Consider the following 24,435-nt stretch of genomic DNA (forward strand, 5'->3'; position numbering starts at 1 on the left):
TCTGTCAACTCAGGTACTGGCAGCACACCCATTTAGGGTATGTCTGCACTTGGAGGTGCGGGTGTGACTCTCAGCTCGCTTAGCTCTCAAACCAGTCCACTGAAGACAGTAGTGTAGCCACAGTAGCACGGGCAGTGCCAAGCGGTGGCCTGGGCTAGCCACCCTGAGTACAAATCCACCAGAACCCTGTGGGTACATACTCGGCACAGCTTGCCCACGCGGCCGCTGCCTATGTTACCATGGCTACACTACGATTCTTAGCGTGCTAGATTGATGACAACAGATGCGAGAATGTTGACACAAGCTGGAAATCACACCCTTAGCTGTAGGTATAGATATAGTCTTAAATTCAGGAGTGCCAAGTTCAAGCCAACCCAGATGGTCATCACATTGGCATCTAAGTGGGTTTGATCCATGGGTGCAAAATTGGCCCTGCCTCACTAAAGGCTGTTGCAGGCCATCCAGCCCTTAACCCTAAAAGCATTATTTTATCCAAGGATCAAAAGTCATCCATGATTCTGTTTCAAGTACCATTCCCCATTTTGATTTTAAGAGAGACTGGAAGTTAGGCTACAGAAAGGACAGTACAGAACCTTTGCAGAAAGTTTTGAATCTCTCAGAAAATCAGTTCTTACAATGCATATGGACAACGTGATTATGCACTGAAAGGTACCAATAAATCACACAGCAGGCCTGAGCAATGCACAGGTGAATACAAAACTGATGTCAGTTGCAGTATGTATATCTCTTCCTGAGTTAAGCTTCATTCCTAGTTTGGAATCCAAGCAGTCTGCTTCTTGTTTTTGGCAAGGTACTTGACCACAGAATAAGGCAATCCAATCTTTTGTTTTGATTTCCACCCTCTTTTTGCTTAAATGGCTCAGCATTTCTCACTGCAATCATTATTCTGCTGTCTGCAGGAATATGTTTAAAATGTGGTCCTGTAAAAATAGAAATCAGGTTTGTTTCTTTGAAGGTAGCACTTAATCCTCATATATTTTGTGATCTTGAAGACTTCAGTTGAACAGATTCAAAACAATCTTGTTTTTCCTGCAATGTAAAGAGACAAGTTCCCGTCACTCATGATTTCTCAAATTCACTCTGAAGTGTTCGAACATCTCTTCACTCAGTATAAAAAGTCATGGAACAAATTTCTACTCTCAGTAACTCGAGTGCAACTCCTGTTGAAGACTTTACTGAGATTGTGCCACAGTAAATGAGAGTAGAATTTGGCCTTTAATTTCAAACTAGTTGTAACATCTCTATAAATTAAAAATAAAAATTGCACACACTTCAAAATTCCATTGTGAGGTAGAAAGGATATGAATTTTTTAGTGTTTCCTTTACAGGAAGTATATAGATATGTCCAACAAATGGCATATTTTTCACAGTCAAGGTTATGGATTTTATGATAGAATTACAAAGAAATTATGATGCATTACTGTAAAAAAAATACAAAATATTCAAGAGTGAGAGCAGTTTGAGCAAAGAACTGAGAGTGAGAAACTCCTGAACTCTGACACTGATTCCTTCGGTACCCTTAACCAACTCACTTAGGCCTTAGTTCAGCAGAGCATTTAACACACGTTGACCTTTCAGACTGTGAATCGCCTCCCCCCTCACTAAGGCTGTGTCTACACTACAGTTTATGTCAGCATAACTTATGTCGCTCAGGGATGTGACTAAACCACCCCCCAAGCAACATAAGTTACACCGATATAAGCACTCGTGGGCACAGCGCTATGTCATCGCTTCTGCCATTTGTGGAGGTGGTTTTATCGTGCTGACGGGAACCGCACCTGCATCGGTACAGCTGTGCCCCCCAGCACAGCTCTGTACGTACAGATATGCCCTAAGGTACCAATTCTCCAAACACTTAACCCATGCATTTAACTTACTACAGTGAGCAATCACTTTGATTTTATTGGGACTACTCACAGTAACGAAGTTAAGCACGCAAGTGTTTGCAGGATCGGGGCCTCAAATGGGACTATTCCCACGTTTATGTGTTTTGCTTAATTGGGGATTTAACTAGAGCTGGGTGGGAAATGCTTTTCCAGTCCACTGAAAATTTTTGAGATTTCAAAATAATTTCCTTTCTGCACCAGGAGGAACCAGTGACTTTTGGAAATTTGTCATGAAAAACAAGTGAGAGAGGGCACTCAGCTGGGATGTGGGAAACCCAGGTGCAAGTCCCTGCTCCAAATCTAGGTGAGTGCACTAGCCGCCAGCCTGCAGAGTCAGTTTCTAGTTCAATTTCTCCTGCTGGAGCTGTTCCAAATGTATAAATACTTTAACATTCACTGGGCCAACAAACGAGACTGACTCTGCAGCTCAGTGGTTAGGGCACTTACCTGAAATATGGGAAACCCAGGTTCAAGTCCTTCTTGCAAAGGAAGGATTCAAAGCTGGGTCTCCCACATCCTGGGTGAGTGCCCTACCCACCAGGACGTTAGCTATTCTGTGGCACATCAAAATCTCTCGTTTGTTTAAAAAAAAAAAAGTTCCACAGAATGAAAACAAATTTCAAAACCTCATAAATTTTTTCCTGAAGTGGAATTGTTGTTTTCTAGCCTGCCCTATAATGTACCCCTTGTGAGTACACCCAAGTTGATTCTCATGCAGAGCATTTTACTGACAACATTGTAGATGATTCTAGCTGGAGCGAAAAGAGTCATTAATGTAAAAGGTAGCAAACGCAAAACTGATGAGGAAATATGTTTTCAACCTATGTGTAATTAGACTGTGGATCTCATTGCCACAGAAGGTTGCTGAGGACAAGAACTACAGGATACTGGAGAGAAGAAAAAAGGCAGGTGGTTTTGAGGTTATTGCTGGGAAAAGTTTGAGACTCCTGCAACTGTAGAAGCTTAACACGTTGATTAAATTAGGCCTTCAGAATGCTAATACAAATAGCAAACTTTTCTTGGTGTACTACGATACAGACCTTGTTTAAAAAAGGGAGTGGACCTGTATATGGAAGGCAAGCAAATCTACAACTATGCTACTTAATGCTAACAAATATTTTGGAAAGAGATATGAAAGTAAACTCACGCTTTGGGGTTTAAATCAATCCCTAACTATTACGATGAGACCTAATGCGTGTGCGAGGTCAGATTTTCCCAGAGTTGCCTACTGCAGGGTTTCCTGCACCACCCAGCCTGATCCAGCACAGCAATTCCTACATTTTGGGTTGTTATTACAATAATACTGCAAATAAATATGTTTCCTTTTTTTACATTAGGGGCTCAGCTCTGCATTTCTTATCTAGTCAAAGCTCTCAGTAACTTCATGAGAAGTTTTGGAACACAGAAAAGTAATCACTTCGGGTCTGATCCTTTTATGTATTTCTGATTTTTTTTTCTCTCTCTCTCTCTCTGTTGTTAAATCTTTACATTGTCCCTGTCCCCCATATTTTTTACTCTCTCTTTGTGTTTTTTTAAAAGAAGTTATACTTCTCATCTTTTGCATTAATGAAGAATGATGCCTATCACATGTGTTCTGAAAAAATATATAATAAATCCCAGTTATCTGCAGGGATATAGGATGTAGACTTGAGTAAGCTAATGAGGTCCTGGAGGCTGAGTTTGGCAGCTCTGATTATCCAGCAGATGGAAGAAAAAAAAAGCCAGAGATATCTGACAGGCTTATTTGAAAAGGTAACAGTGTACAGGGAAGCCCGTTAAAATGAACATAGGAACTTGAGTTAAGAATAGTCTGTTTGAAAACAGTGCGCAGGTGTGCAAGTGATCGCTACTCTTAATATTAAGCACTAAGCTTACTTTTGAACTATGAAACCTATTTCTTCCAGCAATCCTTCCTCTCTTCTTCTAATCATTACAGGCCCAGCTCCGCACACTTCATCAACCAAGCCTTTAAACTCATCAGGAGTATTCATGGTAGTAAACACTATGTTCAGCAGCAGAGGTGGTCAGCAATGTTCACTACACTCAGCAGTAGAGAGCTTTCACAAAATCAACACTTCTGAGACATTTTCTTTTTTGCAAGGTTCAAAATGGGGGGAGGGAATCTTTTTTGGAGGGAGCAAGCGAGGGAATATTTTGCCTTTTTTTTAAAAAAAGTCACATTTTTGAAATTTTGAATTTTCAATATGCTATATTCCCATTCCCTTTTTTCCTTCTTGCCACTCACTACAATAAAATGGATGATGTCCAAATGCGGGGTTCCTCCCTCCCCGCCCCACACACACACTTTTTCATCTGGCCCTTCTAATTTTTCCAAAGTTTAAGATACGGGAAAGTTGCAGAAGGGAAAAAATTAAAATGGAGAAAAAGAAAAGAAGGGGGGCAGGAGGCGATACCCCTACACATCATTCATTCTGTCACATTCAGTGGCAAATAGGAAAATCAGAGACAAGAAAGGCAAAAACCCCATAAATCTGAACATTTGAAATTTGGGGTTTTGATGAAAAACTGGACAATTTTGAAAACACAAGGCTTTTTGTGAAACTTTTCAGTTTTAAAAAAGCCATTTTTCAGAAGAAAAAAAAAGTTTCAAATGAAAAGTTTCAACCAGTTGTACTCAGCATTATTGGCCTGAACCACTTTGAAGCAGTGGATGTCTTTGGGCCTTTGGAAAAGGACTTGCAAGTACTTGCAAGCTCAGACCCTTAGAATCTCCCAACCCTCCCTCTTCTTTGGCTTGTGTTTTTTTGGCTTTGTCTAATTTAGGGCCCCATCCTGCAAACACTACCGCTTACTACTGTGCTCTCCCTTGAAATGGCTGGGATTTATCAGGGCAGTAAGCGCCACACCAAGCATTTGCAGATGTGCATGTATAGTTGGAAGCCCACGTTCTGAAACTGTGGTCTATGGACTTCCAGTGGTCTACAGAGCACTTACAGATAAACCATGGAGAGCTAGCTAGACATTTGGTGCTTTCAGAATGTTGATTTTCCACGTAAGCAATTACTATGGAAGCCCCTGTAATGATGTTTAATCAGCAATGGGAGGTGACCTGTGTGAGGTGTCCATTAGACAAACTCTTTTCAGTTGTTGTCCATACTCTGAAGATCCATGTTATAAGTTCTCTGGGCAAGAGAGAATCCTGCAACTCAGTGCCATTGACATTAAAGAAGCCCGGTGAATCTATAGATGTGTGCGTTTGCAGGTTAGTTAGTGTAGCCTCTTTTTAAAATTGAACGAAGAGCTCTGTGTTAAACTGTCGTGTCCCTAGGAAGTGAGTTCGGCTCCCGTGGTGCTACAGTTTTCAGATCAATTAGATTGGGAGACTCTTAGGAGCACAGACGATCAAATACAGGGACCACAAACAAGATTTTTTACTTGTAACTTATAAAGTTACAATCACAAACAAATATATAAAAACCTAAGAAATCCCATGCACTCTCTAATGCTGTATTCATACTCACATATCCAAAGATATTACAGAGTTTGATGGATCTTTCAACAGGTGGTCATCAATAGAGGAATGGTTCTTGCTGGGGTCATCACAATGAAGTCTGCCCTCAGGGTCTTCCCACCCTATCCATACCAACCAACCCCTTTTATCTTGTTGTTCTGACCAAGCTTAACACTTTATGCTTATGCATGAAGGTTCCAACTTCCTTTTACTTATCTGTACTTCCAAACCCCATCCATTTTGGGGTGCTCTGCTTTACACAGGTTGTTCTCTGAGTTTCCCTTATTCTCATTAGCATTTAAGTAAACATGTTTCCATGGTGACCTGTGGTCAGGTGCCTTGCTTTCTAGATGGGCACACTTTGGTCTCTTTTTCTGGAAGATCACCAGAACAGTAATCTTGTAACCTTTACTCCTGGGGGAATTCTGTCTCACTGTGCGTGCGCAGAATTCATGTCCCCTGCAGATTTCTTTGCTTCCCTGCAGAAAAATTACTTACTGACAGGGAAGCTGCAAAAGCAGTCATGCAGCACTCCCTAGCAGTGCAGGCACCCAGAGCAGCCGGCAGAGAGGTAAATCACCACGAGGCTGGGGACACCCCAGCCAGTGGCACCTACCCTGAGCTGGGCTCAGCTGCTAGTCCCAGCTGGGCTGGAGGCAGGAGAGGATGGGACTTCCTCTTCCCCTGCAAGGAGTGGCTGCAGCTGTGTCAGACCCACCCCCAGAAACCTCCCCCAATTGCAAGAATCTCAACACCCTCTCCTGCTTCCTGCTGCCATCGCTCCTCAGCTGCGGGGGAAGGGGTCACTGTATGGGGAGCTGCTCTCCCATCTGCCCAACCTCCATGCATCCGGACCTCCCATACCCAGACACCCTCGCCAAGCTTCACCCCGTATACCCAGAACCTCCCTACCCCTCCATACCCAAACCCTACCCCACTGAACCTCAACCCCTGCATCTGGAGCCCCCCTGCACCCAGACCCCCCGCCTTCAAATCCCCACCCCTGCACCCAAACCACCCCCAATGAGCTCCCTGCACTCAAACCCATAGATGCTGAATCCATGGGTACTCTAGGGCTGGAGCACCCACGGAAAAAATACAGTGGGTGCTCAGCACTCACCGGCAGCCCTGCAAAGCAGTGCCTCTCCCTCCCCCCAGCACCTCGCATCTGCCATGGTTCAGCTGTTCAATAGCATGCAGGAGGTGCTGGGGAGGAGGGGAAGGAGCAAGGGCGGGAAGAAGTGGGGCATGGAGGTCTTGGGGGAAGGCGTTGAATGAGGGCAGAGTGGGGCAACTCTTAAAGATGGTGCCTATGCTCAAACCTCCACACTGACGAGCCCCACCCCCCTGCACCACTCTGAGCCTCCACATCCAGAACCCCATGCCACTGACCCCCAACTAGCTGCACCCAGACCCCCACCCCACTAAGCCCCACTCCCCCAGCTCTCCTGCTTAGACCCCACACACAGACACCTCCGCTGAGCCCCAACCACCTTCACCTGGAAGCCCCTGCAGAGTCCCATTGCCCCTGCACTTCCCCCCTCTGTGCATCCAGATTCCCCATACCTATACCCCCAACTGAGCTGCCTGCACCCAGATTTTCCCACACAGAACCCTCTCACTCCACACCTGAATCCCCCCACACTGAGCCACTTCACACTTGGATCCTGCCTGGTTGAGCCTGCCTGCCCCACACCTGGTGTACCTGGTGCAGAGGGGCAGGGCCACAGGGTGTTTCTGGGGCAGGTCCATGCCTTGTGGTGTCGGGATAGTGTGCAGGCTCACCGCTCAGTCCATGTCCCGGGGTGGGTGGTGGAGGGGCTGCAAAGTGATCTCCCACCTTCGTGCAGCCAGAAGCCTGTGCTCCCCACTGTCATGCTGGAGCCTCTGCATTTATTTAATGACAAATAAAACTTGCAGAATTTTAAAATGTGTGCAGAATTTTTAATTTTTTGGTGCAGAATTTTTAATATTTTGGCACAGAATGCCCTTAGGAGCAGGTAACCCTACAGGCATAAAGTCAATCTTAGGTTGCCCACTCGTGTCAAGTCTTCTTAAGCCTGAGGCCTAGTGTGGCTAAGCTGAAATCTTTCAGCCCTTAGCCTGTACGCCGCCTTGCATTACTGCCTTATCTTACTTGTATACCTAATACACACTTGTCACTCCTAAATACTTGTCAAATTTATATTCGTATAATCCTGTCCTACTTCTATCTATTCATCACACAGTAATGCATAGGAAATAACATAACCACAACAATAACCCAACTAAATGATAAAATGAGCTAATTAGCCACATTAAACTAACCGTGCTACATCAGTGTCAATAAAAAATAATAATTTTAATTCTCACCTTTGTTGCCAATGACTTGAGCTTTCCCAGCAATGACTGTTTATTTGAATATACTATTTCCTCTTCGTTGTCTTCTCCTTCCATTATAGCACAGCTGTCAGCAGCTGGAAGCTCACACTCTTTCGAGTTAGCTGTCATCACTAATTTGGAATATTTATACTCCAACCTAAAGGTACAAACTTGGACAGTTACTTTCTTAATACCCCATATTCTAGCTGCAACAGTGCAGGTGGTCAGAACAGTATCTGCAGCTATTCCACAGGGTTATTTGTTAAGCATTTATAAAGAATCTGAAGTTATATTTTAAGAACCAGAAGTAAGAAAGCATGACTAGAACTGCAGTAGCAACTCATCCATTTCCTGTTTTCCAGACTAGAAGAGAACAAACTCCATCCCATGAAGTCTTTAAATCAAAGACTTTTTTTTAGACTTTTTCTAAAAGATACATTCAAGACCAAGCAGAAACTGTAAGCTTGATTCAGGAAACACTGGGTAGAATTCTGTGGCCTATATTATGCAGGAGGTCAGACTAGATGATCATAATGGTCCATTTTGGTCTTAAAATCTATGACTTTACCAATCTCTATTGCTTCCAGCCTTAAGCCAACCTCTGTCAGGGGTTAGGAGGAAACTTCTCATGGCTATCCCACAACTGCCTACTTCAGGGTATTTTGCACCTTCCTCTGCAGCATCTATTATGGCCACTACTGGAGACAGGAAATTGGACTAAGTGGACCACTGGACTGATTGATTAGGTATGACATTTCCTACACTGCTTTAGGGTTTGATTTCAAAGTCCAGTGGAATCCATGGGAGTTTTTCTAGTGACTTCAATGAGCTCTGGATCACGCTTTTGATTTATTTTCGTATGTCACCTCCAGGACAATACTTACTTCTGATTTTTCTTCCAGAAGTAGCAGGTTAAGGCTACGAGCAGAACAGCTGTGAATGCACCAACACCTGCTCCAACTTTTAACCAAAAGTCCATGGTTTCACAGGTGCTGACCCTTTTCTCAGGCAAGGCAATCCCCTTCATGCATTGCTTTGGCTCATTCCAGACATATAAGGTTTCCTTCCAAAAAAACAAATAAGAAAGAATACAGAAAAGTTGATGTGAATGTAGAGAACGTTTGTGGACATTTTGAGGTTAAGGCAACAACATGTTATTGAGGCAGAGAAATTACTGAAAATAGAGGTGTTATTTACTTCAAAAAAATATTGTATTTATCGTATCATGGCCAGATTCTCCACTGGGTTAAGTACCTTTTCTCCATACACTACAGGGATGTATACCGGCTGTAAATGCCTGGGAGAAATCCCTGCTGGCACAAGTGTATTGCTGTCAGGTCCTCTGCCTATGGCCCCGCCTCATTCAGCACAGAGGAGTGTGTTGGGAGAAGAGATGTAGGGTAAAGGGAGTAGGTGTGGTGTAGTCTGGCTATGACGTCCAGGACCCTACCCCAGTGGAGCAACGTATGGTATGTCTACACTGCAATCAGAGGTGTGACTGCACCCCAGGTAGGCTAACCCATGCTAGCTCCAATCTAGCCTGCTCCCTAAAAATAGCAGTGAAGACGATGCAAGGCTGCACTGTTGCAACAGCGCGTACCCTGGATCTGGTCAGACTAGTCCATGCTCCTGTGTCTTCAGCGCTAGCTAAAGCTAGTGCAGCTATATCGACATGAGCGGCAATCATGCCTCCGATTGCAGTGTAGACATACCCCTAGAGCAGTGTGGCAGCTACTCTATACTACACAGGGGCTTGGAACAGCCCTAATTATCAGGGAGCTGTAACAGGGCTCCCCAGTGCCCCGACCCCTTGCTCCTGTGCTGGGCTGAGTTCTCGTGCAGGGCAGAATCTAGCCCATGTCTCCAAAATGGCTTGACCTAGTAACCTGCGATTTAACAGTAAGAATAATTTTGGAATGAGACCCAGCTGCACTCCCCTGCATCATGGCTGCAGGCCCGGGGAGGGGACAAAGGCTGTATCCTCAATGCTTGCTCCTCACACAGGCTAGCAGAGATTGGGAATGCCAGAGAGGGGAATGGGTGGAGCCTGCCTCTGACATGGTCAGAAGAGCAGGTCTGGAATGGGGAAGGGTTAGTAATCTGCGAATGGAGAAGGCCAGTAGCAGATAACTTCTCCTGGGAGCAAAGAGGGAGTAGGAATGAATTGTGAATCTCTCCCTGGTCTGCTCTTGGAGCAGCATGGCTATGTGACGTACAGGCACAGCCTAGCCCTGTGGCTCTTACACAGGCAGCTTAACAGCACCCCCAAGCCTACACAATTCATCCAATTTGACTAAAAGGCATCAGTCCTCTACCTGAAATCCCTTTTTACAAGCTCCCTCAATCTCATGGTAGTCATGCTCTGTGCACAGAGGGCAGGCTTCTGCACTTTCCCACATGAAGTAGAAGGTGCATCCATCACAGGTGCCAACGGGGCATGCGCTAGGAGAAAAGCAAAGTTTGGTTAGCACTTGTGACACAGGTTTCATTCCGGGGAAAGGAGAACTGGTCTGGATTCTATGCCTCCAGCCTGCTGCTCAAGAACACTAATAATAATTAATGACCACTCATTGATTCAACATTTCCAAAACAAACCAAAAAAGCCCAGGGAAAGCTTTTTCAATCAGCGAAATATCTAGCTTCAAATAAAGAAGGTGTTAGTCTCGCAAATTAATCTGGCAATAAGAGGCCAGATACCACTGATACTACGCTAATATAAAACCTTATAGACTAGACTAGAAGCAGTCACTGAAAGCACTGGAGTTATTCCAGATTTGCACCAACATACCCAAGGGGAGAATCTGGCCCATAATGTTCAGCTTTGTAAATATGTTCTAATATCTTTAAAAAGCACTTCCTAAGATGAAGCTGAATCAACTTCTGACTTCATAACTGTGTTTTATGTACATCTTTTGTACTTGAGGGTGTCTTTCTGATGTGTTCCAATCAATGAATTAGAGTGACTAAACAATGAAGGTTTATTAATTGACTAACTGAGCCACGTTGCCATGCACTGCTAGATACCAAAGGCCAAATTTTCAAAAGTGGCCAATGATTTGGGATGTCTCAAGTTGGACATGCCAAAATTGAGGCAACCTAAATGAGTATCCACCTTTGAAAATTGTGGACTCAGCCATTTTAACTTTGTACCCCAATGCCTGCCACTCCTAAATGAAAGCTGTCAATTGTTTAAAAGTAGATGTCACTGTTCTCTAAAGATGTCAAATTTACAGTTGTATTTCATCAGCATAATTTATACAGCTACCACTAGGTGGCCAGGTAATACAGACCTCTGCTCTAGTGACTCTGAATTCTTTACAGAATAAATTTTATATTTGAAGAATGCTGAGAAACAAAATTTATATGAAAAATAGCAGGTCATATTCATCCTTGATGTAACTCCAATGATTTCATTGGCAAATATCTAGAATTACAGGGGGAAAGCTATACATTACTAGAAACAATTATATATATTTGGACAGAGTTCATCCCTGGTGTAACCCCCTACTGGCAGCAAAAAAGTTAAATTTTGTCACAAACTATTTTTCTAGTAACATCTAGCATTTCCCCTACAGTTACAGACATTTGTGTGAAATAGAAACAGAACCCCAATGTTCTATTAACATTGTGGGTAACCCCACCACTGCTGCCACCCCAATATCCAGAAGCTTACGTAAACCCCATTTCTTTTTCTTATTTCAAGGTGTTCAGGCAAAACCACTTATTGCAGTAATTACAGCTGCTGTTTCTACTTGCTCTGAGTTGATAGGGGAACATTCCCAGACAAGGTGACAATACAGAGCCTTGAGTGACTGCAAAGTAGTTGCCATTTTAGCACACTAAAGGGTGGGCAGGAAGTCGTTAACCATGCTCGGTAGCTGTTTTGAAGCTTGTGTGGAAGGCTTCATTAAGGGCAGACATTCCTACATGAACACACATTCCCACCCCCTCCCCCCACCTTATCAGTAGGGAGTTCTGGCAGAGGTACAAAACTGGCAGCCATTGTGAACACTAGTGAGATCCAGTACAGCCCTGCAGGGAGAAGATAGAGCAGGCAGCAGTAACCCAGACTGATCTGAGGGGTGGATCTCAACGCTGAAAGGTTTTATCTCTGTGCTGAAAGGTTTTCTCTTTGGAGTGCTATTCATAAAAAGGAATCTGAAATCATTAGTTGTGTGTGCACGCATAACTGTCTTATGGTAAAGACTGGTACAGGATTCCTAAGCAGAGGGGAAAAAAAGAATCTGATTATAATTTCCACTTTTAGTATTTAAAAAGTTCCTATAGAAAATCCAGCTGTGGTCTCTTGCAAGGATAGGAATTCAAGGTCTGTGCACGGTCTGCAGCACAGAATTGGTAAGCAAATTGACTTACCTCCCCTCTACATAGCTTACACATGGAGGAGAGAAGCTGATTTCTACATCTCCAACATATTATGGAGAGCCATCTTCATATCAATTACATCCCTCTCAGCTTCCGCATATCACATGGAAGCTCTGTATAAAATCTTTTATCACTCCTTTCTCATGCCAAGATGACTGTTCCGTATGGGATGCCGAAAATCTGATTTCTGCTGCTGTAATTGTGATGCTTTGAGTGATTTCCTCCATAAGTGGCAGACATGTTCTGTAACAGTTAATTAGCGGAAGGATGTTTACCAGCCTACTGAACGGGTAACAGCTTCTCCACACACCTGAGAAGTACAAATGGCCCTATTTCATACTCAGTTAGTAGAACAGAATACCATCTGCACTTCCATGACACTTGCTCAATTGTTGTGACTGGCAGCTAGATTGATTCTAACAGTGACTGTAACTGGAAGTCTACTCAGCAGCCAAAAATATTGGTTCATTAAAACTGGATCATACAAAAACTGACTTAAAAGAGATTTGTAGTGTCACCCTGAAATCTGTCACACATTTTTCATAGACTCATAGATATTAAGGTCAGAAGGGACCATTATGATCATCTTGTCTGACCTCCTGCACAACGCAGGCCACAGAATCTCACCCACCCACTCCTGCGATAAACCTCTCACCTATGTCTGAGCTATTGAAGTCTTAACAAAATCCAGAGAGCTAGAAGATCAACCTCACTTGCCTTTATTTGACTAATTCAGAACACCACCTCTGGATCACAGAGTATTTTCTCAGGAACATTGGTAGGCCTATTTCCCATGCTCCTTCCATCTGACACCCTGGCTAAACCAGGAATAAACTACAAAGCAGGCACTGCTTATTTAGACATTTTTGTTACAAATACAGATGTCTACTTTGATATTAAATGCTCTGCTTCAACTGTTATTGGATCACGATCTTCTTCAATCCATCCAAGATACTTATATGATCCCCTTTACCATAATATCTGAGCACCTCACAATCTTTAATGTATTTATCCTCGCAACACCCCTGTGAGTTAGAGAAGTACCACATTTTATAGATGGGGAACTGAGGCACAGAGAGGCTACGGGACTTGCCCAGAGCCACACTGGAAGTCTGTGGCAGAGCAGGCAATGGAACTAATGTCTCCTGAATCCCAAGATAACACCCTAACCTCTGCATCATCCTTCCTATCATCATCATCTTTTCTTCCATTAATTGAGGGGATGGTTTGTACAAAAATACGGTCTTTGCATTTTGCCTGAAGGTGGCCAGAATGAGGCTCATCCTGATCTCTGGTAATTATATATGCAAGGGCCCGGGAGATACTGGGGAGCAAGGAAGCAGACCTGGGAGAAAGAAGCGTTTGGGGAAAAATCCTCTTACTGTTTCTTTAAGGGGCCCAGGGCCAAGAGATTGGCAGAGGGGGTGGGCAAGGCTCTCCTCTCCCCCAGCCAGTTGGGGATGAGCTGGGGGACAGGGACCAGCATAAATGCGACATCCTCCCTCATGACCGGGCAGACACAAGGAGCTCCCAGTGGGGAAAACCTGGCCTGCTGAGTAGTCTGATTACGGACAAGGGATCAGCAGAGGAAGAAGCTGTAAAAGCCCTACAGCTGGTTAACCCATAACTCAGCTCCAGTGAGGAGATCTGACGATTCCTGTTTAAGAAGAATTAAATAATCTGATCAACAGAACTCAGCTCCAGGGAGAAGAGCTGGAGAGACTCCTGTTTAAGGAGAGAGTGAGGGACTAATTAATACAACCCAGTTCCAGAGTAGTAGAGACTCCTGCATAAAGATCTGAAGGGGAGTAATCCAGAGGAGTAATCCAGAAACAGAGACCGTTTTCAGGTGCGGGGAAGAACCACAGGGTTAGAAGGGACCGCAAGGGTCATCAGATTTAACCCCTGCCAAGATGCAGGCTTTGTTGTGTCTAGACCAGTGGTCTCCAAACTTTTTTGATCGCGCACCCCATCAGTAAAATATTTTTGAGCATGCACCCCCAATATATGTTTATGTATAAATTATATACATGTACTACTGTACTAATATATTATGTAAATTATAAAACATACACAAAAAATAGAAATTAAAAAACGATGAGATAAAGATGAAATAAACAATATTTTTAAAATAATTATTTTATTTATTAATGGTACAAAAAACCTTTTTGCTCTCACTAAAAAAATTATTATTAATAATAATATTTTAGTGAGAGCAATGTGATGGAATATGCTTTATTATTTTTGAAAATCGTGGTTTAACACTTTGTGATACAGCGGGCGCTCAGGGTAGGGTGCGGGGTCTGGGTGGGAGTTAGGGAGTGGGAGGGCGCTCAGGGCTGGGGCAGGCAGGAGGTGCAGTGCACTAACCTGGGGCAGCTCCTGTTTGGTGCAGGGGGGGTGCAGAGGGCTCTGCGCAGCGCAGCACCACCCCCATGGCCATGGTTCTGGGAGCTGTGATTCTGGGAGCCGTCCCCCCCCGCAACGGCAGGCAGGGCCACCCGGAATGCAGGGGCTTTAGGGGTTTCAGGGCCCTGGGCTAAGGGGGCCCCGGGGCCTTGGCCTGCAGCTCTAAAGCCCCTTTAGGAATGCGGTCCTGCGAGCACGGGCTGGAGGACTCAGGAGGAGCAGAGGCAGCCGCGCAGCCAGAGAGAAATAGCGCTTTCCCCTTCAAAGCGCCACTTCTCTCCGGCCGGCTTTGAAGGGGAAAGTGCCGCTTCTTTCCGGCTGCCGGCTGCGAGGCTGCTACTGCTCCTCCACGGGCCGGAGGACTCAGGACTGTCCCCACCTCCTTTTTTTTCCCTCCGGCAGTGCTCCTCCTGCCATGCAGCCCTTTTGCTCCGGTGGCGCTCCTCCTGCTGCGCCCCCAAATCGATCGTCTTGCACACCCCACTTTGGAGACCACTGGTCTAGACCATCCAAGGCAGATGGCTATCCAGCCTCCTTTTGCAAACCTCCAGTGAAGGAGCTTCCAGAGCCTCCCGAGGCTTCTGTTCCATTGTCCCACTGTTCTTACAGTTCAGAAGATTTCCTGAGATTTAATCTAAATCTGCCATTGCTGTATTTGAACCCATTGTCCTGAAGGAAGGAGCCAGAGAGGATGCATGCCCAAGGTATCTCTAAGTAAGGGCCTATTTATGCTTATGGCTTTTATTAATAAACGGAATCCCTAGAAAGGGGGGTACTTTGACTAAAAGCTCTGTCTGGACTTGCTTATATCCCAGATGAATGGAAGTCAGGTGGGACTGACCTGTGGCACCATGCCTAACTGAAAGGGGCACACTGGGGTGATCTACATGCCATCACACTAGGCCCCACCCTATAAGGGCTTAAAACCCTCCTTAAAACTGCCCTTTCCTGTGATGCCTACAAAACATTTGACAATTAGTCTGCTGGCATGCTGAAACCACTGCTTGTCATGCTGGCTAATACAGTCTCACTGTTTCCTTGTACTCCCCTATCTGCTATGTCTGGTCTTATCTTGGATTGTAAGCTCTTCGGGGCAGCAACTGCCTTTTTGTTCTTTGTTGGTACCGAACCTAGCACAATGGGTCCGTGACTGGGACTTCTAGGAGTCAGTGGAGCAGACAAAGTATTGGCACAGATTCAGCGATTATAAGGCCACAATGGACTATTGTGAAATGGCCCAACTTGATTATCATACCCATTGTAAGGAGAGTGATCACTTTAGATAAGCTATTACCAGCAGGAGAGTGGGGTGGGAGGAGGTATTGTTTCATGCTTTGTGTGTATATAACAAGATCTTCCACACTTTCCACAGTATGCATCCGATGAAGTGAGCTGTAGCTCACGAAAGCTTATGCTCAAATAAATTGGTTAGTCTCTAAGGTGCCACAAGTCCTCCTTTTCTTTTTGCGAATACAGACTAACACAGCTGTTACTCTGAAACCTGTTATTGTGGTCATGTAGTCTGATTTTCTGTATAACTCAGGCCATAGGAATTCCCTGACTTAATTCCTGTTTAAACTAGAGCTTATATTTCAGAAAAACATCCACATTTTAATTTAAAAATTTCCAGTGATGGAGAATCCACCAGGACCTTTCGTGAATTGTTTCAATGATTGATTACCCAGTCTGAATTTATCTATCTTTTTATATCTTTGTCTGCTAGATTGAAGAGCCCTCTGTTATCAAATTTCTGTTTCCCAGGGAGGATCAAATCAACCCTTAACCTTCTCGTTGTTCGATTAAACAGATTGAGCTCCTTGCATCTATCACTATAAGGTTTCCAATCCTTTAATCATTCTCTTGGCTCTTCCCTGAACCCTCTCCAATTTATTAACATCCTTCTTCAATTGTGAGCACCAGAACTGGACACAATATTCAAGTAGCGGTTGCCCGAGTACAAAATAGAGAGGTTAAATACACTCCTATCATGCGCTCTTTCCTGGCTTTATTGTCTAAGAGCAGGCTGTTGTGTATCGTGTCTGCTGGGGCTTCCACAGGGACCTCGGAGCCAGCAATAGCTAGAATGTGCTGCCAGCAGTTCACCTGGAGTTGACGTATACATGGATCACTGTGGCCAGGTACTCACCTGGAAGAAATGTATGCGATCTCCTGGACAGTCACACATGGGAGAAAGCACTTCTCACGACTTGCAAATATAAGGCAACTAAAAGAGTTTTGCCAAGGATGGCTTAAGAAGACTGGGCATCTAGGCACTACTGTAATACACGTAATTAAATACCTGGGGACTGAAATATCGCCTTGGCCTGGTTTGGTGGGATTACACCTCATCACCACAACAGTTGCACGTCCATTTTCACAGGGGGTTGTAAGTGTAGAAGACCTAATATGAAATAAGAGCAAAGTTTGCAATGAATATTGATTTTACTTTAAAAAAAATTACATATTGCACAGTAAATGCATATTTACATGTATGCACACAGTTCTGCCTATGTATGCACCTAGACCTAGAGAGTCTGGAGACTCTGCCTGATTTCCAGTAGTGCTGAACCATTCTGACCCAAGTCACCACTGAGCTTGTCTCTGAGGAACAGGCTCCCCCACAGTCCAAAATAACAGTATTAGAAAATCATAACCACAGAGATCATGGTCTGAATGTTACTCTGCAGGAAATACTACAGTCGACTCATTCACCCCACTAGCCCAGGAAGCTGCAAACTACACTTCCCTGCAATTGCAGAAGGTAGGCAGGACTTGGAGAATGACATGTGTTGCATCAATTTGCCCCCTGTAGGCTAATGGCTTAAAACTACAATAATCTTACCCAAAGCAGGGTCGCTGGTAGGAATATTACCTGGAGGAACAAACTAAAAAGAGGACACTGTAGGCTGAGCATGTCTCAAACTAAGTGTTTTTTTTTTCTCCAGTTCATTTTTGTAACAAAAATGTAAAAATACAAATAAATGCAAAAGGAAGTATATAAATGTAAAGCACACATTTAAAAAATAAATTAAGGAGAGGCCAGGGCCCAGAACACAAGGTTGAAGATGGCACCTGGAAATATCCAGGCTCTCCTCTGTGTAAATCAGGAATAACTCAGATTTGTGCAAGCTGCTGCATTAGCTGATTTCACAACCTACTCATCAGCAGGCCCATCAGTCTGAGCCCTGGAAGAGTGCCTTAAAGACCTTCCCCCTAAGTCTACATTCCTTTTAAACAATTAAAGAGCCCTGATGTTCCTCCTACGGAGAATTTTCCACCTACTTGAAAAAGAAATTCACATCAGGTATTGTCCTTGGAGAAGGTGGAAACATTTCTGTTTCAGTGTTAATATTTCCCAGTGTGGTTTCAACCGTAGCTCCTAAAAATAACAGCAATCAAAAAAAAAAAGAGAACAAATTAAGCATGTGGTTTCTGAAAGGTGTATGCTTTGTACTTTACAAAGTGTGCTTTCCAGAATGGCATCTGATTTGCTAATTAAGAATTTTTCCAGTAATTTCACATTATGCACAATTTTTTAAAATAAACCATGTGAACTTCTACCCATTATCGAAGGGCATGCAATAAAACAAAGAGCTAATACTAAAATTCACTGTATGAGATCGAGTTTTACATTTTTCAAAGGGAACGTGTAGTTTGTGGAGGATTCCATGTGTACAACCCTAACGAGTGGAATCCTCTATCTAAATAACAGGGACTGCATAGGAATTAACAGTGTGAGCTTCCCTATACCGCCTCTTGGGAGTTCAAAATTTGTGCTCCATGCTCATTCTGTGTCTGCGGAGACTGCCAATGTGGGAAGTTGTACTTTTAATGAGGAGGATGGCCCTAGTCCACTAGAGACAGGCAAAAGTAAGGGGACAAATTCACAAACTTTTTTTCAATAAATGTTATCCCATTAGTTCATGCTGAAATTCCTAAGCAGCTCCCTTATCCCCCTGCACCGTGACCCTTGGGGTTGGGGGCCTACACGGGGTAGTATGGGAGACAATGAACTCCATGTGTTGCAGCTCCACCTTCTGCACAGGTGAGGAGAAGAAAGGCAGGGAATGGGAGGAGCTTTTGTTCTTCCCTGCCTTGCATTGGCCAACACAGCTGAGCTGACACAGTGGAAAAACAAATTGGTTAATGGTATAGACCAGTAGCCACTTAATTCTCCCCTGGAGCGAAGATGCTTACTTATGTCATAATCGGTATCTAATGGATGTCATGTCATATGTCACTGGAAAACTAATAACTCACTGAGCCTTGGTATTCTTGTGTGATGCATATATGGGGTATGTATTAAGAGTTAGGGATATATGCTGGAATTATGACTAAAATGTATTTAAACCAGGCATGTCAGGGGGAGTTGGTAAAGAGGTCTGCCCTGGGCAACGGAACGTGTATTTGCTTCTCTGACCAGCCCGGTCGTCAAGCAAAGACAAGGAAGGTCCACTTACATATTAGATAAACAAAGTGATCAAGCTAACAAGTGAGGGAGGAGACAGCTTCCAGCACGGAAAAGAAACTTTATGTGGGCTATAAAGACAGAGGGTCTGAACGTCAGGTGATAAGCAATTGAATCAACTGATTACTGTGTTATAAAAGTGTATCAAGTCAGGTCTTTTCTGAAAGCTAATGACACATTGGTGATTAATATAATTGTGAAATGCATGTATTAGCACTGTATCGGGAACTGTGAATACTCACTGATACTGGGCTTTACAATCTGTGACCAAATAAAGGGAGAAACAAGTTTTACCCAGACAGGAAGGAAGGTAGCTATCTACCTGTCTCCAATGAAATTAAGCAAGGTGTGACCAAAAACAATGGCAGTTTTATTTACATGCAAATCAGCATGGGGATGGGAAGATCACAGGAAGGGAAGAACAGTATGAGGTCATCCTGCTTACTGAAACAAGATCATTGAACTTTGGAAGATACAAGCAGACACAGAAAGCCGTGCTGGCATCCAGCACAAGACAGAAGTAAGGGAACATTGCTGAGAAAGATGGGTCCTTCAACTGAGGGGGACTGAAGTCTCTGGAAACTGAATATAGGTGAGAAACCTGCTGAGGCAAAGATCTTTCACCTAGGAAGACAAGGGAAACCAGCCACTTGTGTTTCTGTGGAAGGTCCCGACTGAGACAAAGGCAGCCATGACTGGAAAGAAGAAAGACTGGTAAGAAATCGATCCTGAACAAAGACTGTAGCTTGTTAAGTCTTAGCCATTAGAATTTATATTTTCTATTGTTTACTTGTAACTGTTTCTATTTTCATTCCATATATGTGAACTCACTTAATCCTATGTATATTTGTTAATAATTTGGGTTTATTTTTCTATAAATGAACTCAGTGCTGTGTTTGCAGGGAAGGGTATATTTACCCCAGTTAAGTTAACAAGCTGTAACATGCTTTTGTCTCTTTAAAGGAGCAACGAATCTTATTATTTCTCTGAGTGGTCCAGGTGAGGGATGGACACTTCAGGGCACACAGTTTGGGGAAATTCAGGACTGCGAGTGTGTTGGGGTCACCCTGCTGGTTGCAACCAAGGCTGGTGGAAGCCAGAGCAGGGCTGCAGAAAAACTGCTGGGGTCAGAGCTGCCTAGCACACAGACACTCAGGGCTGGTCTACACTGGGAACTTACATTGGCATAGCTATGTTTCTCAAGCATAGAAGCGCTAGGTCAACATAAGACTTCTTCCATTAACCTAGCTACTGATCTGGAGAGGTGAATTACCTTTGCTGACAGAAGAACACCTTTCATCAGCATAGGCAGTGTCTACAGTGAAGTGCTACAGTGGCGCAGCTGCACCGCTGTAGTGGTTTAAGTGTAGACATACCCTTAGGGTGTCACCTGTGTGCTTGCAGGCTGGCTTTGAGCATCCCAGCATGCCGGGTTGGAGGGTAAGTGCTGACACAGCCCTTAACTGGTCTGAACTGCACCACCAGACCAGTGACCAAGTACAAACTAATAAATAGTGGGCCTTCTCCACAGAGAAGCTAAGCCACTGCAATCTCCACTGATGCGCACAGGTTTTGCAGGATTAGACCATAAAACAGTATTGCCCTTTTTCTTAGCTGCAGCGAACAGCTTGCAGAGTCTTCCTCATGAACAAAAAGTAAAAGGCACAAAACCATGTACCTAAGAATGTATCAGCAAGGCTGTTGGACTGCAGAGCCAGTGCTGTTCTGAACCCCTTACTGTCTGACGGGATGATCGTAGATTGGCATACAAAAGTTCCCACCAAGCTGGAATAGTCTTCTGATTCAGCTACCATGTCCTTTACTGTGACATCTGTTATATTGTCTGTGCAAATTGCCATCTTCTTTCCCTATGGATATTAAACGAGAAAGGGAAGGTGTTAACTTCCGGCAGGATTTGCAGCCTTGGGAGGGAGGGGATGCAAACATAGAAGGTGCTGATTCCCCATTAGCAACTGTCATCAAGAAAGAGACAACATGCAACATTATTTTGCCATCATGAAGCTTTCTATTAAATTCTGGTGCAAATTCTAAAACAGCCAGTCACCTACCCCCTGAGCATTCCCATATGTATTATTCAGAACCTGTGATATTATGTACCTTTATTTGTTTATCTTGACAACATGGTGTTTATTTGAAAAGCATAATAAAATGCCTTGTAAAAGAGAAGCATTTTCCCCTTAACCAATTAATGATACACTGTAAAGTACCTCATTATCTGGGGTTTAATCCAGAAAAGCTGTTCTCAGAAAGAGTATAAATGCATGCAAAGCATAAATGAATGTATATTAGGTTCTAGCCTACAAGCCTGCATTAGTGTCTCATGGAGTCATACATATCCTTCCATGCAGACCTACAGTAAAATTTTAAAGCAACAGCAACAAAGGACAAAGCAGTTTACTCATGAGGGGCCCAATTCTGCAAGCTAATGAGATCTCCATGTTCCTGATCCAGCAATGCACTTAAGCACAGGCTTAACTCAAAGCACGTGTGTCACTCCAAGACGATGGGACTACTCACCTGCTTAATGTTACAAAGGTGCTTAGTGCATTGCTGGATCAGGCAGATGCTTTCATTTAAGCATGGGTTTAAGTGCTTTGACAGATCAGGGTCCACACTAGCATTGTGTCGGTACATTTCAAGACTCAGATTAAGCCCCTGTTGCTGGAAATCCTGGTTTTAAACTGCATCAGTTAAACGCTTTTCACCACTGCTCCAAAAGTCTGAAAACAGAAAGTCAAGTACAGGCAAGGGAAGCGCATGCTGGCAGACAGCTGGGCATCAAGGGGCTCCATAGACAGAAACACTAGGGCCATGAAGAAAGAAGTCAACAGCAAAGAGTCTCAGCTGCTAGCTCAGCGGCACACCACATTAGCTGCCGAAAACTCAGGTGTATGACGATTTAGGAGACCCCCTGGCGTGAGAGCAAAGGAAAATCGGTGAGGCTACGGCGTCAGCAAGCTCCATTTCTGTGCATCAATTCAGCCATCAGCACTCCTGGGCCCTCGCCAGCGAATCATTCTGCCATATACAGCAGCCGCACTCAGGGCTGGATTGAAAGCCCACTAGAAAGTGCTTGTGCTATGCAGGGCCCATTTGTGTTAGTAGCTGACAAAGCCAAGGACTGCTAGCACCACCGAAGATCAAGCCCCAAATGACTAGTGAGATACTGCAACGTATCAATGTCTGGAAATGCAAACACCGAGTGTAAGGCTAGCCCCGCCCACCTGCAAAAGCCAACACTCACCTCATTCCCACACAGGCTGATGTTAAAGAAATGAAAGAACTTTGTCCCTTTGGATGTAAAGCTGGGTCCATTCATTAATGACCCTACCCCACTTAGGTTGGTAAAGTCATAATTCAGGCTCTGGTTGTCCATGAGGTAAGACAGTGTGCAGTCACTGAAGCAGGTGGAATGGTCCTTTGGGAAGGAGAGAAGGTAAATATTACAGGACAGCTACTGACCCACAACAACTCCCCTTCCTCTGCGAAAAGTAAAGGGAGAGTCCCTCCTATCTCCCTGGCTCACATCTTCCCCTCCGCCTTGGTGGGTGAGGTGAGAGCTCCCACTCCTGTTCCAAACTATTTTAACCACAGCTTATATCTGCTGCAGGCTACCACCATTATATCGCAATCTGATGAGAGTCTAGAATTCCAGCCAGCAGAGGCCAGTGGCAAGTTTATGTAAGCCCGATTAATCCAGTGTTGGTCTTTGTCCCCTACAGCAGCTAGATAACATGCAGCAGTTTACAAATCCGTTACTACTTTTGCACTAATGGATCTGGTGTTTTCAGTCAGCCAGTAGAAGCTTGGGCTTTTGGATCCCAACGTCCTGGGTTCAATCCCTGCAGATGGACTAGATGGGGGTTTCATTGCACATTGTGGGATGCACAGAAACACAAATATAGCATATCATCACACGTTTAGAAACAGAAGTTACACCAGGGATGAATTTGGAGCTATGAAACATTGGTTTTAACTACACTGCAGGACAAGCAACCTGGTGGCATTTCTACAGTGAAGCAGTAAGACCTGCCCCTTGAATGCTTATATTACAATCTCCCATCTCTGCCTTTAGTCAGGGTTAAAACCACTTTCAATCTTTGTACCTTGTTGCTTTTACTGCCAGGCCCACATGGGATACAAGCTTCTTTGCCGTACACCTGATGTATAGACAGATATGTGTTGTCTGGGCACTCCTTGCATTGGTTGGTTTCCTTCTCAATGTAGTGTCCAGCAGGACAGGGTACACAGGATGACCCAGACTGTTCAGACCCCAGTGCGCAGGCCTGGCAAGACGAGGCAACTCCATCCAACACATTGGTCACCGTTATCGAGTAGATCTTTGCCACGTCGTGTATGAATTGTCTGCTCTGAAATAAGCGCAGGAGAAATAACCCCAGAGCTACTTTTGAGTCACACTTTAAATAGTTCAGCTATACTATAGCATAATCAGAATCCTGAATGCTCATCTTCTTTGCAGTAGGGCCCCAAATATAGATTTAAGCATGCAGTTAGCTTTAAACATGTGTGTCACAGGGTGGGAAGGCCCTTTAAGGAAGTTGGGTTTAGTTCCCATCTGTGACTAATATGCTGCAGCTCAGGTGATGGGGATGAGGCAAGGGATCAGGTGATAGGACCAGGTGACTTGCAGACTAAGATAAAAGGCCAACAAGCAGCTTAGTTTATTATAATACCAGTGATACTTGGTCTTACAGGAAAGGCTGGGTCAGGGGAAGGGGCCTAGTTTGTCTGTTTGATTTACGTTTAACTGGTTTGATTTGGAAAATGAAACTTAACCCTGAAGTGAAGGGATTGAAGTCATGCTACTATTGAAAATGTTATTTAATGCACTGGTTGGTGTGTTGACCCACTGGCTTACAATGGGCCTAAATCCCATTTACTTTAATGGCACTTGAGCACTTGCTTAAGATGCTTTTCTGAACAGTGACTTGGTGAGTTCATATTTAACAGATGGGGAAACTGAGGCAGGAAGATTCACTGCCCAAGGTCACAGGAAGAGACAACTTCAGAGCAACGAATAAAACTCAGAGGTTCCAGACTGATAGTGTGTGCTCAGACCATTCCCTCAATTGACAGACAAATGCCTAAAACTCCTGGCCATTCTCCACCTCCACCTCATTCTAGATTACAAAGTTCACAGGCTGTAGTATTGCAAGTCTGTTTCCATCTGAAGTCCATAAGGTTGGCTTCTAACAGCATATGATTACCAGCACCTGACTGGTCTACACGTAATTCCTAAATTCGTATCTAACGGATAAGAAGATCATACCAGAAATGTATATACATTTGTTTAGCTAAATCATGTGTTGAGGCTGAAGAAAAGGGGAATGCTATTAGGCAAGGGATTGTCATTTGTTTTTTTGACCGTTTAAAATAATGTTTAACATGAATTT

General features: G+C 44.0%; 1 protein-coding gene across 1 annotated transcript in view; it reads right to left on the reverse strand.

The window, feature by feature from the left end:
* Positions 1-990: 990 nt before the first annotated feature.
* ELAPOR2 (endosome-lysosome associated apoptosis and autophagy regulator family member 2) overlaps positions 991-24,435 on the reverse strand; it is a 135,404-nt gene continuing 111,959 nt past the window's right edge. Inside the window, exons 14-22 of the mRNA XM_077807883.1 lie at positions 23,128-23,391; positions 22,266-22,439; positions 20,679-20,868; positions 17,815-17,911; positions 16,832-16,933; positions 10,056-10,182; positions 8,625-8,803; positions 7,732-7,897; positions 991-1,050 (exon numbers count right to left, since the gene is read on the reverse strand). Coding sequence (XP_077664009.1) covers positions 991-1,050; positions 7,732-7,897; positions 8,625-8,803; positions 10,056-10,182; positions 16,832-16,933; positions 17,815-17,911; positions 20,679-20,868; positions 22,266-22,439; positions 23,128-23,391 — 1,359 coding nt within the window. The remainder of the gene's footprint in view (positions 1,051-7,731; positions 7,898-8,624; positions 8,804-10,055; positions 10,183-16,831; positions 16,934-17,814; positions 17,912-20,678; positions 20,869-22,265; positions 22,440-23,127; positions 23,392-24,435) is intronic.

The sequence above is a fragment of the Eretmochelys imbricata genome, chromosome 1 (genome assembly GCF_965152235.1).
Source record: "Eretmochelys imbricata isolate rEreImb1 chromosome 1, rEreImb1.hap1, whole genome shotgun sequence".
In the NCBI taxonomy this organism is placed as follows: Eukaryota; Metazoa; Chordata; order Testudines; family Cheloniidae; genus Eretmochelys; species Eretmochelys imbricata.